At 38.9% G+C, this 16,528-nt stretch overlaps 1 protein-coding gene across 17 annotated transcripts in view; it reads left to right on the top strand.

Annotated features, from left to right (window-relative positions):
* MCTP1 (multiple C2 and transmembrane domain containing 1) overlaps window positions 1-16,528 on the top strand; it is a 632,230-nt gene that overhangs the window by 598,929 nt on the left and 16,773 nt on the right. For all 17 annotated transcript variants that reach the window (XM_064274169.1, XM_064274167.1, XM_064274164.1 and 14 more), the window contains 3 exons: window positions 7,930-8,039; window positions 12,569-12,678; window positions 15,329-15,426. In XM_064274169.1, the coding sequence (XP_064130239.1) occupies window positions 7,930-8,039; window positions 12,569-12,678; window positions 15,329-15,426 (318 nt within the window). The remainder of the gene's footprint in view (window positions 1-7,929; window positions 8,040-12,568; window positions 12,679-15,328; window positions 15,427-16,528) is intronic.

Raw genomic sequence — 16,528 nt, 5'->3', positions numbered from 1 at the left:
AGGTTTGCCTGGAGGTAGGCCTCATAGACCCTTTCAGGTAGATTTCATCTGATAGCAGAACTTCTTCTGGGACAAAGGCCTGAGGTGGGATAATCCACAAGGCTACTCTCTGGAAAGCACACTTCCTGCCTGCTGGCAAGGAGATTAAGTCAAAGGTTTTGATACTGATATACAGTCCTAATCTTTTAAGAGCTTTCTAGTGCTTGCAGGACAGTTAAGGGGGTTTTCTTAAATCATTAGGACTAGTAGATTTGTAACTCCCTTAGGGCCTACACAGTGAGGGATCTGAGTAGCAGAAAAAAAAAAAAAAAGCTCCAGGTAATTCACGCCCTTGACAGCAGGTACACCTGCACAGCTGGGTGCCTTCTGTAAGGTTTATTTACATGAAAATTAAATATTTTCCTACAGCTTTTACAAATAATATTATTTATATTTAATTAGAAGTTAACATGGTTAGGAAGTTTTGATGTTGCCTTGGCTTTGTCATTTTTTGTTTCTGATTCAAGACATTTTTCTTCTCTTCCTGGTATCAGTGGCATCACTACGGAGATGCAGGGTGTAGGGGCCCCACCCTCTGATACTCTCGGAGTGACACCAAAATGATCCCAAGGTCCCTGTGGTGGTGGTGGTGGAGGCAGCAGCAGCGGCAGGCAGGCCGCCGCTGCAGGGAGAGAGGGCCACCAAGGCAGTGGTGTCACTAGGGTTGGTGTCACCAGCCACCCAGGAAGGTAGTTCCTCACTCCTGCTTCCCCCCGCCCCTCCCCACCAGTTGTGGTGTGGCAGGGTGGGCGGAGGTGCCTGCCATTGGGCATAGAGAGGGTCTCCACCGTGGCCAATCGGAGCTGCAGGGAGCCGCAGCATGGTGGGGGCGGGTGGGCTGGGTGGCTCTGCTCACCAGAGGAGGCTTCTCTGGCCAGCCCCGCAGGTGGGGGGGGGTGACACCATGAGTTACTCCATTGGACGACATCATCCCTAGTGATGACACGGCCTCATAATAACCCCAACTTGCCCGTCTCCTCCTCAGCCTCCTGTTGTCTGTTGGAGTGTCTTTTCTCCAAGTTTCCTCTCCCCCTTCCCTTCCCTTCTTTTTCCTCTCTTCCCTCCTCTTTTCTCCTATCTCCTCTCTTTTTCTTTCCTTCCTTCCTTTACCTTTCCTTCCTGGCTTTTATCATAACTCTCAGGAGTGCCCATGGCCATTTTTAAGATGCCTATTGTTTACCCTGCCAAGCCCAAGGGATCTAGTTAGTTTCCCCTGCCCAGCTCAAGGGACTTTGCACTCCAAATTCCTGTTACTTCACAGTCATCTTTAAAGTTTCACACAAACGTATAGCATTGAACCAACATGGGCTAGGTACAACTAAATACTAGTACAAATTGTATTGTAGAAAATGAGCATCGAAGAGCATAGGGCTAAGTTGTAGCAGAGGAAGAAAAACTTAGGACCAGGTAAATGCTCATTCTGCAAAAAACTTGTGCCAAGTCAGCAGAAGGGAAATAAATAAGATCTTCTCAATGCAACATTATAAAGAATCTACCATCATTTTCTAAAATGGACTCTGATGAGTTAACACTGTCATCTGGAGTGAAACTAAACATGCATAAAAGGTTTCATATATTTGAGGTTCTAATATGTCAAAATTTTGTGTTTAATATAAGCAAAAAAAAAATTAAAAAATTTGGATTCTTTATAAGGAGGAATTCTATCTATAATTTTATTACTTCTACAATAGACAGTTTATTTGTACCAGGCATTGTAGTAGGAATTTTACATGTATTATCTAATTTAATTTAGTCTTTCTTAAACCAACCTACTTCCGTTCAGTCGCTCCCAACTTACAGCAACCCTACAGGACAGAGTAGAACTGCCCCATACGGTTTCTAAGGCTATAAATCTTTACAGAGGCAGACTGCCACATCTTTCTCCTGCAGAGCAGCTGGTGAATTCAAACTGCTGACCTTTCTGTTAGCAGCCAAGCACTTTAACCACTGTGCCACCGGGGCTTCTAGTCTTCCCTACAACCCTGAAATGTAGATGTTTTTGAGAACTGTTAAGAGAAAAATACACTGTTTTGTTAAGTGGTGTCCATCTGTCCTCTTAAATATCTCTCAGAATCCTTCAGTATCTTGAAGGATGGTTCCCATTTTTAAGGCCCATATCAGAAAAAGCGTCAAGGCACCAAATAAACAGGATAAGATTTGATATACCAAGAACTGAGTAAGACGCTTGGACAAGATTCAGTAGTCAAAGGACTCTCTGAGTTAGTTGCCAAGGTGCTCTCTGTGAAAATTTCAGCATTCTAGATTTTGGGCTGAAACCCAGTTTTCGATAGCTGAAAAAGAAGGCATTTTGGCCAGGAGAAGACATTGGATCACTTCTTCGTGTGCCTTTATCTAATCTATACCTCATACCTAATATATTTTCCACAAGTAAGAAGTATACATCTGAGAGGAAGTCTGCTTTTGCAGGACATTGTACTGGATGAACTAAAGATAGTTGTGCACCAAAAACCTTCTTCAGCATAGAAAATAAATCACATGAGACATAAACATATTCCAAACACAACTGTAAACTTCATGCTATGTGGGGCTATATTCGCCCACAGAAGAGCTGCAGTCAGCGGTAAACTGTAATAAATAATTATGTCTCATAGCAAATATCAACCTTTTCCCAGAGGTAACATATCAAGAATTTAAAGGAAAAGCAAATTTATGCTCAAGATTAGTCATTTGGGTTAGAAGGTATATCAGATCTGAATGCTTCCTCCAGGAAATAGTACGCAAGGTGACCATATGCCCTGATTTGCTGGGACATTCCATTCTATGCTTGTTATCCTGGCGTAGGTTTAATAGCTTCCCCCTTTCACTCTTAAGACACTCTCCTTCTCTGGAAAGAAAGTGAAATAACATTAGCTTTATAACATTGGTATATGGAGCAAGCATACTCTACATACCTGCTAACTATGATCAGTATGGTGTTGAAACAGATTCATTTTCTATGATGTCAACCACACCACTGTGGCAGGGCTCCTAACTAGCAATAACGACCATGGCAAGATGCAGCTGGGCATGAGGAGTGAGTGCCAGAATACACACCTTCTGATGCCTATCACTTTGACTTCCTCTTCCCATTCAGAGCAGGATCAATGAGTGCGGGGTACATCTGTCATTTTGGTTTGAAAGTCAGTGATCAGGATGCCCCAAATATGTAAGGTAGTCTTTTCTAATAAATTTGACACATTGGTTCTTTAAGTCTTCAGGTTTTCTTAAATATCACAGAGTTAGGAAGTTGATACTTCTTAGGAAGACTATACTTATCTTTCTGTGTGAAATGTCATAGCAAAATAGGTGAATATTAGCGAATCACTGTATTGTAAGTTTTGCAGTTATTGATGTTTTCTGGACTATTTAAAATCATCTATTTTAAAACTGTTTAAAATAGGTGAATTTTTTTTTTACATTGTACAGAATCATTAGAAATAGTTGTACAATATAAATCTCACATGTTCTCAGATTTATAGTTATAACTGTTTTTATAGGTAATTTTTTTTTTTTTTTTTACATCCTCAAAAGAAACCTTAGTAATGCATTTTTTTAAACCAGTGTCACTACCAAGCCTTTGGATGATTAACTACCCTATGATATTTCTTTCATCCAAGTTGGTTTATAAAGGAAAGCAAAGACGACAATAAAAGAAATGTACCAATTTATTCTCTGCTAACAAAGTATTGAACATTAGTGAAAAACGTATGAAATATTGGAATGCAACACAGAGCAATTCCATTACCCATTGCAGTTTTGGGTCATATACTGTATATAAAGAGTAATTACTTCATTGGTTGGAGACCACAGCAGAGGAATATAGAATTTGATGAAAAATATTTTAAAATAAAAATTTCATTCCAAACCATTTGCTTTTCAAAACTTTGCCAACATTACACACCATCTTATTTTGTTATTTGGTGGCCGGGTAAGGGGCTGGGAGTGCAGAAAAACAAAACAAAACAAACAAAATAAAGAGTGGTCAAAATTTTTAAAACTCTTTAGTCAATAATCTTACATCAGCACTTGGATTTTAAAGTATCTACTAAAAACTATCTTTACAAATGCCTTAAAGGACACATCCTTTTATTGAAGGTCCAATATTTAATATCTGCACACTGCATTATTGATACTAGATCTGGTAGGTTCTAACACTTCTTCTACTTCCCACCTTTGAATCAGAATTTCTGGATTTTTTTTTCTTGCTGAAGATTTTAGCTGTATGACGAATCTCAAAACTAGATCATGGTATTTCGAATACAAGTATCTAAACGTTTTTCAAGTCTATTCTTCTTATTTATATCGCAGGGATTCTGGGTAGGAATTGAAGCCCTCCTGGGTGGTGTGGGAAGGTCACATAGTATATTATGGAGAACATTGCTATGAAGTTGGCCAGTTATAGTCCCAATCCAAACTCTGTACTGACCCCTGAGCCTCAGTCTTCTCTTCTGTAAAGTTCAGAAAAATATCTACTCATGTGACGATTATGAGATTTAAACAATCTATATAATAAACATTGGGCTGCTAACCAAAAGGTAGGCAATTTGAATCCACCAGCCGCTCCTTGGAAACCCTCTGGGGCAGTTCTACTTTGTCCTATAGGATTGCTATGAGTGGGAATCGACTCTACGGCAGTGGGTTTGGTTTTGGTATTGGAAGTGTTTAATGAGTGTCTATTTATGTTCTGCTCCTTTCCCAAAAAAAAAAAAAAAAAAAAAAAATTTTTTTCTTTCTAAAAGTAACTTAAGATCGCTTAGAAAAATTTGAAAAATACATTAAGAAAAAAAGATAACTGAGCCACAGTAAAACCATGCTCAATGAGTACAAATCCATTCATTTCCTGTACTCACCTCCTTTTCATAATGATATTGGAGAAAATCAGAGAATTTTGAGATTATAAAAGTAAAACATATTCATCACAAAGACTTTAAGTATTACACTCTGAGGAAGAAGATAAACTTTCATCACCTGAAATATTTTGACACATTCCTTTAATTTTTTTCTAACATACTTATTTTTAAAATAAGACTATACTGTATATGACATTTACTTCTTTTTTCCATTTTTTAAAATTTTATTTTAGTCTACCAGTTGTATGTACCATAACTAATTCTACCCAACACGCTAGTGATTTTTCTCTTTTCTATAAACAAAACTGCATTTAAGATTTTTTCAGATACTTATTGAATATATATTGGAAATATCATCCTATCGTTTGTTATATTTGTTGCAAATTTTTTCACAGTTAGTCTTCTAAATTTATGATGATCTGTGGCATAATAGCTTTATTTTTTATACAATGGTTGCCATCAATTATTTTCCTTTGTGATTTCTTTTACTGTTTGTATGTTTAGAAAGCCCTTCCCTATTCCAAGGTCAGTAAATAACTTACATTTTTCATCTATTTGTATAATTTATTTTTGACTTTTAGTTTTTAAATTAATCAGGAATACTTTGGGCTTTGCTGTGAGTTAGGATCTAACATAATTTCCCCAAATAGTTAAAAAATGGTCCCATAGCATAATACTTCCTTTTTTATGATGGACTTACAATGGTGCCTTACCAAACACCTATATATTTCATTGGCCATATCACATACTTTAATTATAATAATAATTTTAAATATCTAGTACAGTAAATCCCTTATTATTTCTCTTTTGCAAAAATTTCTTAGCTATACTTGCCCATTTATTCTTCCAAACAAATTTTAGAAACACTTAATCAGATTCTCCCCACTCCAAACACATTAGCATTTGTTTGAAATTGTATTAAATCTATATGTTCAATGGGGAAAAATACATCCTTATAATATTCAGTATTGCAATACAGAAACACGGTGTCACTACTTTCTTCATACAGATCTTGCACATTTCTTGTTAATGTCATACCTAAGTATTTTATGTATTTTATTGTTATTGTGAAAGAAATATTTTTCCAATCATAGTTTCGAACCAGTAAGGCATTATTCACAATGGTCTTCCATTGTATAAGCAGCATGCTTCAACTCCAGTTTGATTTATTCTGTATATAGAAAAAAATATATAAGAACACATCACTCATAGACATAAATGAACTTATTCAGTGCTTGAGAGAGGTGAACACTAACGGCCACAACAATTAATAGCCCAGACTAACTTTGTAACAAAGAAAGGAACTGGAAGAAGCCACTAATTACTCATTTTATTCTAAAGTATCTTTACAAAAGCAGACTGCCACATCTTTCTCCAGTGGAGTGACTGGTGGGTTTGAATCACCAACCTTTCGGTTAGCGGCAGAGTACTTAACCACTGTGTCACCAGGGCTCTTTATTCTAAAGTATACAGTTACATAACTGAATTAATACATTTTGTTCTATTACTGCAGAGAGGGAAAAGAAGAAATTGATGCACCCATGTCTGTAATGGCAAGTGAAGGATGACTTCTGAAGATAGTGGGAACCCTGAGTAGCTAATTGCTCCTTATACTTTTAATGAGAAGCTTCATGCATCTCCTCTACCTTATTGTCTGACAATCCATTTTGGCATAAACTAGATGAATAATTTGAAAAAGATCTCCCATGGGAATTAAATTTTTAAAGGGAGCCTATGAGTAACTGGTATCTGCACTAAAGATCAAGTTATAAAACCGGCTGCCACGTTCTTGGTCCCACCGTATCCTGCTGTCCTTGGAGGATACATACACACCTGTCATCTACTTGCCCTCAGTGTCTGGGGTGGCAGGTTGCCAGCCCCAGCCGAATGTTCACAGTGTAAAGAGCTTTAGACTCTTTTGAAATGAAAGTCAGTATGTAAATGTGCAACATGACGACATTATTATTCTCGCCTCCTGGCTGCTTTCAGCAAGCTCTGACTGCCACATGAGGTCTCAAGTGTTCTGGCACACTGTGCAAGTGTTCAAAAGAACTTAAAGTAATGAAATTGGATCTACATTTCCATAGATATTCAAGCTGGCATGGAGGAATGGAGTCATGGAATCCGGGTTGGATGGTCTCCACCAGACAGCCTAGGCAAGTGCCTGTGATGCCAGGCTACTAAGCAGAATTTTCAATCGTGAAAGGCCACCACTATTTCTTCCCCTGGGTCTAAAATTACAAAATGTGCACATCTCCCCTAGGCCCACACCACTCTGGGTACTTCATGCTCAGTCTCCACCCACCCACTCTGAAGCACACAAGTTTTGCTTAAATTCAGCAGAAGCTTTAAAACGAAGAACTAAGCACAAAAGGGAGAAAAAATGTGAAGTTAGAACCTTGACTAATATAGCTTACGCTACTGTTTAAAGTATATGACCATCATTTTAAAAGGAGGGCCAGGCTTAGTGTGTATCTGATCTACCTAAGGTACAATCTGGGAAGTGTCCCCTTAATGGATTTTTGTCCACCTTGTTGTTTTTTCATTTTTCACTGCTTACAGGTCATCTCATTTGCACTCAGCATTCTCTGCTGCTGAAGTATCTGGAACCACAACTACCTTTAGGTGATGGGGTCAAGAAACTGGGGGAGCTCAGTGGCAAGTCATGGTGGGTCCAGGGTCGTGAAGCGGGCCCTGCCTCCAGTTCTTGGTTTGGTCATTCTGAGACCTACCTTCGTCCTCACCCAGCCCCCTGAAATATTTCTGTTCATCAGGGCAAGGACAACAGAATCTAAGTCTCTCGCTTTGCAGTCACCTTTCTAGTAGCATAGGTAGCATAGAGTGGCCTGATGCTGGGTATACTTCCTCCTCCATCTGCCTTCATATCCTGAATTTTCATGGGTACCAATTATCCATTTATATACACACAGAAATGAGGTTTATTTAAGTTAAAACAATGCAAGAGAGGGACAACCCAAAGAATCCAAGCACTGAAGAATACCTTCACTTATACAGAATCTCTCTCTTTTTATTGTTTTAGGACAGTGAAAAAAAGGGATTTATAAATAAAATCTATGCCATCCAGGAGGTATGTGTCAGTGTCCAGAACATCCTAGATGAAGTGGCTTCCTTTGGCGAAAGGATAAAGAAGTGAGTGATGCTGACATGTGGGAACCGGCCTTCTGGGGGACCAGGAGGCCATTTGTTTCTCTGAGGGTAAAATGCCACATTCTTTTTGGCAGGGGACACTCCTTCTGGGTGATTTATTGCTCCGTTTCATCGTTATTTACTTTGTTTCTGCCAGTCTTTGGTTTTATGAAAGTTCTGTCAATTTCCTTCCTGAAATTGGGAACATATTGGTTGGAAAGAAAGTCATACTTGTAGCTCTGAAGAAATAACACAGTCCCAAATTTTAGCACATTTTCACAGTAAAAGACTTTGTTCTTAAATGGAATATGAAATCATGATAGAAAAAAATACATATAAGCCAAGCTAAATGAGGATTTCAGGTAATCAAGCCACATGTGCATTTTATTACTGGTCAAGTTAAATTTTCATCAGATTATTCTAAGTATTAAAAAATGTATTATGTATAGAGAGTACTCAACAAAAAATTCTTAATTTTTTTTTTTAAATTATGTATTTAGTAGCTGAGGTCATAATTATAGATGAAATGAACTAATGGTTTGTCACTTAGAAAATGCCCAGGACTTTTCTTAATTTTTTTAAATAAGGAAATATACCTTCATTGGAATCTAATGTAAAATTAAGAAACTTGCATTCATCATCTTATATTCTTTGTGTTTTATTTCAATTTTTTTTTTTTAATGTGTGGACTGGCTATGCTCATGATCAAATAGCTTTATTTACTAATATACCTTTAAAAATAACTGATTATAGAAATAATAAGATGGATTTACAACAGCTGATTTTCTTTTAAAAATATCGTAAGGCCCCATACTACTAAAGTATGTGAAAATTGGCCTATATAATGCCTGTTAATGGCCTGTTCAAGGAGGGGTGCTGTGTATCTAGATAAGCTTATATTTTTCTACTTTCATATACCTATTCATTGTTTATTAATCATAACCCAAAGTGTTCTGCAGATTTGGATCCTTGGGCATACACAGAGTTTGAAAGGAATAAATTATTTAGACTAAAGGTGTGAGTCATTTATCTGATGCCTTTCATGTTTCAAGGAATAATGCATTTTATTTTGTATAATTTTTGTTTAATATATTTTCACATATGCATAGGTGCTGAGTTTCTACTTTCTTATATCTTATATCACATTAGACAGAACAGCCTCCCTCTCGCTCCCAAATGTGCCTTTAAGCAACATTCCGCCTCAGACTTGGAATGACTGATTCCCACATCCTTTCTCTCTCTTTTTCCCTCTCCGTGTTGTTTCCAACTCTAAGAGTGTTCCCTTGTCCTCCACACCCCATCCTCCGAAGCACAGTGAGAAGCTCAAAGTTGAGGCATTTCCCTGTTGATGGTTGTCTTTCCTTTGGGCTACAGTCTGTGCTGATATCTGACTGAAATATTCCATTTATAGCAGAAGACTCTAGGTCAACACCAAGGTCAGGCTAGTGAATGCCTGAGGGAAGAGGCTCCTTTGTAACTCTGGGTGGTAGGAGGCCTCAGAGCAGGTGCTTGAATGGAAAACACAATGGCCAACCCAAGTATCTGACCAGATCCAGGCCATGGGCCGGACTTAGGGAAAGTTGGGTTTTGTAGAACTTTCCGTGCTGAGGTATAGAACATGGGGTCCTGTGAGGCTTATGGGAGCCATTTCTTCCGCACAGTGACCTTTTGGGAGATAATCTGCCACTGAGTTGACTCCTACACTTGGAGACCTATGTGTATCAGAGTAGAACTGCTCCATATGGTTTTTAATGGCTGAGTTTTTAGAAGTAGATCACCAGGCCTTTCTTCCAAAGCACTTCTGGGTGGACTGGAACCCCTAACCTTTCAGTTAACAGTTGAATGCTTTATCCATTTGCGCCATCCAGGGACTTTTGGGTGCTAAGGAAAGAGAAATTTTCCTGGAGCCTCATGGGATAAAAAACATCTATCCAGAAAGCACATTCAGAAGTAATCTTTAAGTACAAAGTGAAAAAACCTTTATAATTACCAACTTCTTGTCACTATACAATCATTCCAGAACGTTCTTGGATTTCATCTCAATGTTTTGGCAAAGAAGATATTCTAGATTTAGGGCCCATAATACAGAATATAGAAATGGAAAAGGGCAGTCTTTTTTCTGACATTAGCTACACCAGTGAGGGTTCTTGGCCATTTATCCTTCCAAGAGGAGGGCACAGGGAGCCCTTGTGTGAGGCTGCCCAGGAGGAGGGTTTCTGAGAGGCGAGCCCATGCCCTCACACATGGGATAGTGTGATGGACGGCTCTGAGCTGAGCCACAGGAGAGCAAGCAGAGCCTCAGCCTTCTGTTCTCTCCACACGCAGCCAGGAGCAAATAGGCACAGGTGTTCATCAAGGAGGGAAGCCATGATCCTTTACCTGGTGACACTTAAAAGACCCCACTCTGGCCATGAGAGAAAAAAGGCAAATACAGAAAAGTCAGACCTCACTCAAGAGTTACTGCCAACAGCACAACCAGAGTGGTTCCGCTTTGGCTCTTTTATGAGAAGAACAATTTTAGGAAAGAGCTGACCCAGAGAGACACAAAAAGCAAGATGCATGCCACAGGGCCAAGAAATGACTCTTAAGTGTTATACTGAGATGCAGTATGGGAAGAGAATCTACTCAACAATCAGCCCTTATTTGATCAAAAAACTGACCTGAAGAACAACGACAAAAAAAAACACCAGTTGCCATTGAGCTGATTGTGACTTATGGTGACCCCATGTTTGTCAGAGTAGAATTGTGCTCCTTAGGGTTTCCAATGGCTCATTTTTTACGAAGTAGCTCACCAGGCCTTTCTTCGGAGGAGCCTCTGGGTGGATTTGAACCATCAATCTTTTGGTTAGCAGCCAAGTATGTTAACTATTTACACCACCCACAAAATCTATCCCAAGCAAACCCCACCCCAAATCGCATACATCACCAGGAAATAATAAGGAATAATCAACACTAATGTTTATCCACATTATGTACAATTTCATATTTCCCTGAAGCTTTTTGGGGGAGGCCTTCTCACTGCCTTGTAAGAAGAAATTCTTGTTGGAACTGAGCACCACTAGTAATATCACCTTGATTTGCAAACATGTTGCCATCACTACCAGTTTCCTTTGTTATAGTAAATACTGACCCCATCTTATAAAGGGAGAAATTGAGGTCTAGAAAGGTTGACTCATCTAAAGTCATGTAGCACAATCTGGGCTTTGAACTCAAATCTGCTAACTCCTGGCTCTTTTCATTAAACTGTGCTGAAGAGTCATTCAGCACAATATATTAGTGCCTCTTTGCTGGCTGAACATTGGTGAGAGATTTCAAAGGATGCAATGCTGTGCCTCTAAATGATTTATTAGGTACCCAACCCCGAAGCCTCCACACATTGTTTCTGTTTTCTTATCATTTTGTCATCCACTCTAAAAACTACCAGAGATTTGCCACAGAACTTCTACACAACAGTTAAAACCTTACACTATTACAATATTTCCAGAATCTATTTCCCTGATTTTCTACATAATCTTTCAAAAGGAAGTCTTCTCTTCCTTCATTTTTCCTTTCTTTTTTCTTTTTGTCCCACTAAATTCCTTTTCATCTCCTTAGTACTATCTTTTTTGTAACTTCCTCTATTTCTATTCATTAGTCCTATTTCTGTTCTTTTTTCTGACGTTGTCTCACAGTCAGTATTCTGTCTTGCAACCTTCCCTGACCCTGCCCTCTATAGTTGACAGTCCCCACCACTGTGAGAAAACTACAGACGCATCAGCCTTGCCCTCCTATAACCCACACTTTTCCCATCTTCCATGCATTTTCACAATCGTTCAACAGATCGACTCCGTGCCACGAACTCCTTTGCCAATAATAATATAGGGAGAATAATAGGCAATACCGATTTCATTTCTTAATTATTATATTTCCTGGAAGAAGGACAATGATGACAGGTGAATGCTCACAAGAGTAACTGCACTGTCCCCCTTCACTGTCTTCCAGTTCTATTTGAAGCATAGCTAAGGTAGGAAGTGAGTGTGTCTCTAAGGAATTCTAAAGTTCAGAGGATTTATGCAATAGTGTAAAGGTTTAGGTCTACAGACAATTGCTGGCAGCACCTTATTTTTTGTGTGGGAATACTGAGTTATTTGAAGGAAGAACGGCAGGCCCACAGGTATTCCTTTCTATGAAAATTTGGAGAAAACAAGGTTATATACTAGTTTTAGAAGTAGAAAAACAAAGGTTTTTTTTTTAAGCATATGAGGCATTAACCAAGTAGCGCAACAGTGCGAGACCCTGTAATCACCTGGAGTGATCCAGAGTGGGTAGTGGCAAGGTCCCTTAACTACGTTCATGGAATTCAGCAGATTATGGCTAACCCATGTTCTCTGAGAGCCTACTACAACTGGCTTCTATGCCAGGGAGAAATGCTAACTAACTAGGTCTAACTAGGTCCCAAGTCCAGATTTTGAGACTGAATTACATTTATTTTCATCTTTGGTTGAAAAAAGTATGAAATGCTCAGATGGCTGCTATGTTAATTTTTCATTCAGTACTTTCAACTGGACTGTCCCGTTCTTAAGCTGGCTGGCCATTGTCGCCCTCTGTGTATTCACAGTCATCCTGTACTTCATTCCACTGAGATACATTGTCCTTGTCTGGGGTAAGTAAAGCCTTTTTTAAAAAACTGTCTAAGCTGCTAAGAACAAACTGTTTTTAAGGGATGAGTTATACTGTCAGGAGTTCTCTATATTTATGGTCATGAAGCTACTCCATGATGAAAAGAGACAGGCCAGTTAAAAATCACAACAGTATAAAGATTTAGGCCTACCGGCAAAATGCATTTTTCTTATCTGGCAACATAGGCTCCATCATATCATAAACATGTAGTTGTGCCGATTCTTCATATATCAAAGTGTAGCTTTGTCTAGAGATCACTCTGATTTATTTTTACCACTTATACACAAACAGAGGCATTTTGATCCATATGGTGCATTTAAGACAATATGCTTTTGTTCCGTGGTACTTTATCTTGTGGAAGTGTATGCAAGCATGGAGTGTACGTGGGCGCCTGTTTAAGAGGTCACCTTTAGGATGCAGGAATAGGGTCTTTGGCATTTACAGGCTGCTTTTTTTTTTAGGAACATGAAACCTGCTTTATGTGTACTAAACTAGCATGCTTCCACAAAAACCTAAAGGTGATTTTTTTTGGTCCTCATTTTTAATGCAATTACGCTGCATGCCAGCAGTTCCTATGTACCTAGACTCCATTTAGGAGGTGGGCAGTTTCAGTATTCTTCGTGGTTGTTTGTTTATCTTTCTGTCAATATTCTTGGTTTGGAAAAGTCAATTTTGAGTCTCTAAGATCTACTAGGAAACCCTGGTGGTGTAGTGGTTAAGAGCTATGGCTGCTAACCAAAAGGTTGGCAGTTTGAGTCTACCAGGGGCTCCTTGGAAACTCTCCGGGGCAGTTCTGCTCTGTCCTGTAGGGTCGCTATGAGTCGGGATCGACCCGATGGCAGTGGGTTTTTGGTTTTGGTAAGATGTACTAAAAAGTAAAACTACTACAATAATGATTTCATATATGTATGTATATATAAACAAGCTTGGGTAGAAGTAGGATTTCCTACTTTCTCTCGGCCTGCATATACATACACCCAAGATTGCTAATCCAATAAAAAAAGGTAAAGAACCAAAATGGGGCTTTCACCTCAAAAAACATCAGCTTACACTGAAAGCAAAAGGATCAAAGCATGCTTTTTCTTCTTTTCTTATTAAGAGTTTTAAATAAATACACTGTAATTAAGTGAGTCTCATGCCTCCAAGCCCTCCAGTTTTAAGATTCCTATCTCCCTATTCTTTTTGGCCCAACTCATCATATCTTGAACAAGCTTTCTTATTATTATCATCAGTTATTATCATCAGTATCATTACCTTTACACCCTGGGGGAAAATGGTGATTTTTTTGTTTCCTTTCCTAATTTCTACAATTTAAAGAAACTCAAATAGCACTCTCACTACACAAGGGAAGAGGCTTTCCCACCACGTTCTTCCTTCTTGTATGTTCAGGCCTTCATCTCTCATTCCTTCCTCTGATATTTAAAACAGATGCTGTTTTATTGAAGGAATTAGGGTAGTGTGTCATATGCAGCAGCTTGTTACCTCTAACCTACCTCGGGTCAGACCTGCCTCAGGCTCATGAGCACCTCTTTTGCCCCATAGGTGGGGAACCTCCTCTCATTTTGTTTCTCCAGGTTCTCAGAAACTGGAGCCCATGGCAGACAGACATCTGGTTATGTAACCTGGGGTGGCCTCACTGGCTAGCTGTCTTAAAAGTAATTTTTAGAGAATGTGTTTGGGCCTCTTGTTTCATCAAACAAAATAAAACAAGAACAATATTCCTTTAGTGGCAGGTGATTGCTGAAATATTAACCAGAAATTTAAGACTTGGGTCTCACCTGGGGAGACAGAGACCACCACCAAATTCCAGAAGAAGAAGGTTATTCCGCATGAGACACCCCAAATATACGAGCCTAGATGCTTAAGTTATGTGGCTGTTTTTTATCAGCCTGTTGATTTCATGTAAAGCTGTTAGCTGTTTATATTTTTTAAAAGCCAGCAGATAACTCTTTTCAATTTCGGGTCATTTTGAAAAAAATCAAGGTCATGTTCCTTTTAAACATTCAGTTTACTTAACAGCAGCCTCTCCTCAAAAGGTGTATATTTAGAAAAAAAAAGAAAATCAATAAATCAGACCTCCTACTTTAAAAATAACCCCATCTAAAAAAGTAGGAAGACAAGTTTCATCTTGGATAAAACATTGAAACAAGGCTTCTAAGAACTGTAACTTGTTGCCAAACTGACTCATACGGTTTCCAAGGAGCAGCTGCTGGATTCAAACTGTTGACCTTTTGGTTAGCAGCCGTAGCTCTTAGCCACTGCACCACCAGGGTTCCAGAACTATAACAGTGAGGAAAGAAGTTAAAATATGCCATTGCTCATTTCCCCAATGGAGAACCTTTTCTTCTGGGAAGAAGCTACTGAAGTACAAAGAGAAAACAAACCAGCAGTGGAGTTGGGAAGGTGGGAGGAAAAAGAGGAAGGAAGGATGGAGGGAAAAAATGAAGAAATAGAAGAAATGGGGGAGAGAGGAAATTGGGTTTCTTGGTTTATTTTGTCAAGGCTGCAGAGCAGCGTACACACTAGATCTTCAAATCACTGCAATGCTTTTGCAAGAAACATGCTCTCTACAGCAAGAGGATAGTCCCTAGACTTTGGGGATTTTAGTAATGTTTGATCTCTTACTTTTCCAGGCATCAATAAATTTACAAAGAAGCTTCGGAGTCCATATGCAATTGATAACAATGAACTACTTGACTTCCTTTCCAGAGTCCCTTCAGATGTACAAGTGGTATGTAGATTTCATTATTATTATAAGTTAGTGTGACACTGAGTTTTAACTTTTATATCCTTTTAATTTCAGGGTTTTAGAAGAGCCAGGTAAAGTTAACAAAGCCTGTAGCAGATTTTACGATTCAGGAAGTTAGCCCACATGGGGTGATATCCAAGAATTTATACAGAATGGGTAACGGGAGAATAGGAGAGGTTGTATAAAGAATCTACCAGGGCTGTCAGGGGAAATCTCCCCCCAAGCAAGGTTCAGCTAGAATTTGTGAAGAGGACCACCATGAGTCACCATTACCTGAGGGAAGGAAATAGGAATATTAGATAATGAAAGCAAAATGTGCCAGTGGGCATTTAAGAGAAAAAAAAAAAAATTCTTTTCAGAATTTGTATGAATTAAATGAGTTTTCAGAATGAATAAAACCCAAACCAAACCCACTGCAGGTGAGTTGATTCTGACTCATGGCAGCACCATGTGTAACAGAGTAGAACCAAGCTCCACAGGATCTTCTTGGCTGTAATCTTTAGGGAAGCAGATTGCCAGAATAAGGGCAACTGGTTAGGAGATCGGAGACCTGGAGGCGCAGTGGTTAAGAGCTCGGCTGCTAACCAAAAGGTTGGCAGTTCAGATCCACCAGCCACTCCTTAGAAACCCTGTGGCAGTTTTACTCTGTCCTATAGGGTCACTATGAGTTGGAATCGACTTGACAGAAACAGGTTTTTTATTTAGGAGATCAGTAAGGTGTGGGGAGAAAGTGACTGCTTTTGAAGACTGGGCATATCTCAAAAATCTTTTGAAATTCTTTAACTGCCATTAACCACTATCCATTTTCAGAGTAATATGAGAAATGTTGTTATCAAAATCTTGAAGTTGGGTTGCAGCAATACCTGTTTGTTTGTTTTAACCTGGTATTTATTTTGATTTGGTATCAGACATGAGAGTGGACTATATGGGGATTAAGATTGTATTAAACAAACAATAAATTGTAAAGAACCATAATTATCTAGCCCTTCAAAATCAGTTGAAATGATTTTGTTTTTAATGTAATGCATTACGGACAGCCCTTACCAAAGCTCTTGTCAGGGCTCTCCTGTAGTTTTGGGCAGAA

The sequence above is a fragment of the Loxodonta africana genome, chromosome 2, assembly GCF_030014295.1.
Source record: "Loxodonta africana isolate mLoxAfr1 chromosome 2, mLoxAfr1.hap2, whole genome shotgun sequence".
NCBI lineage: Eukaryota > Metazoa > Chordata > Mammalia > Proboscidea > Elephantidae > Loxodonta > Loxodonta africana.
Note: the sequence above shows the minus strand (reverse complement) of the source record. Positions and strands in the feature narration are given on the sequence as shown.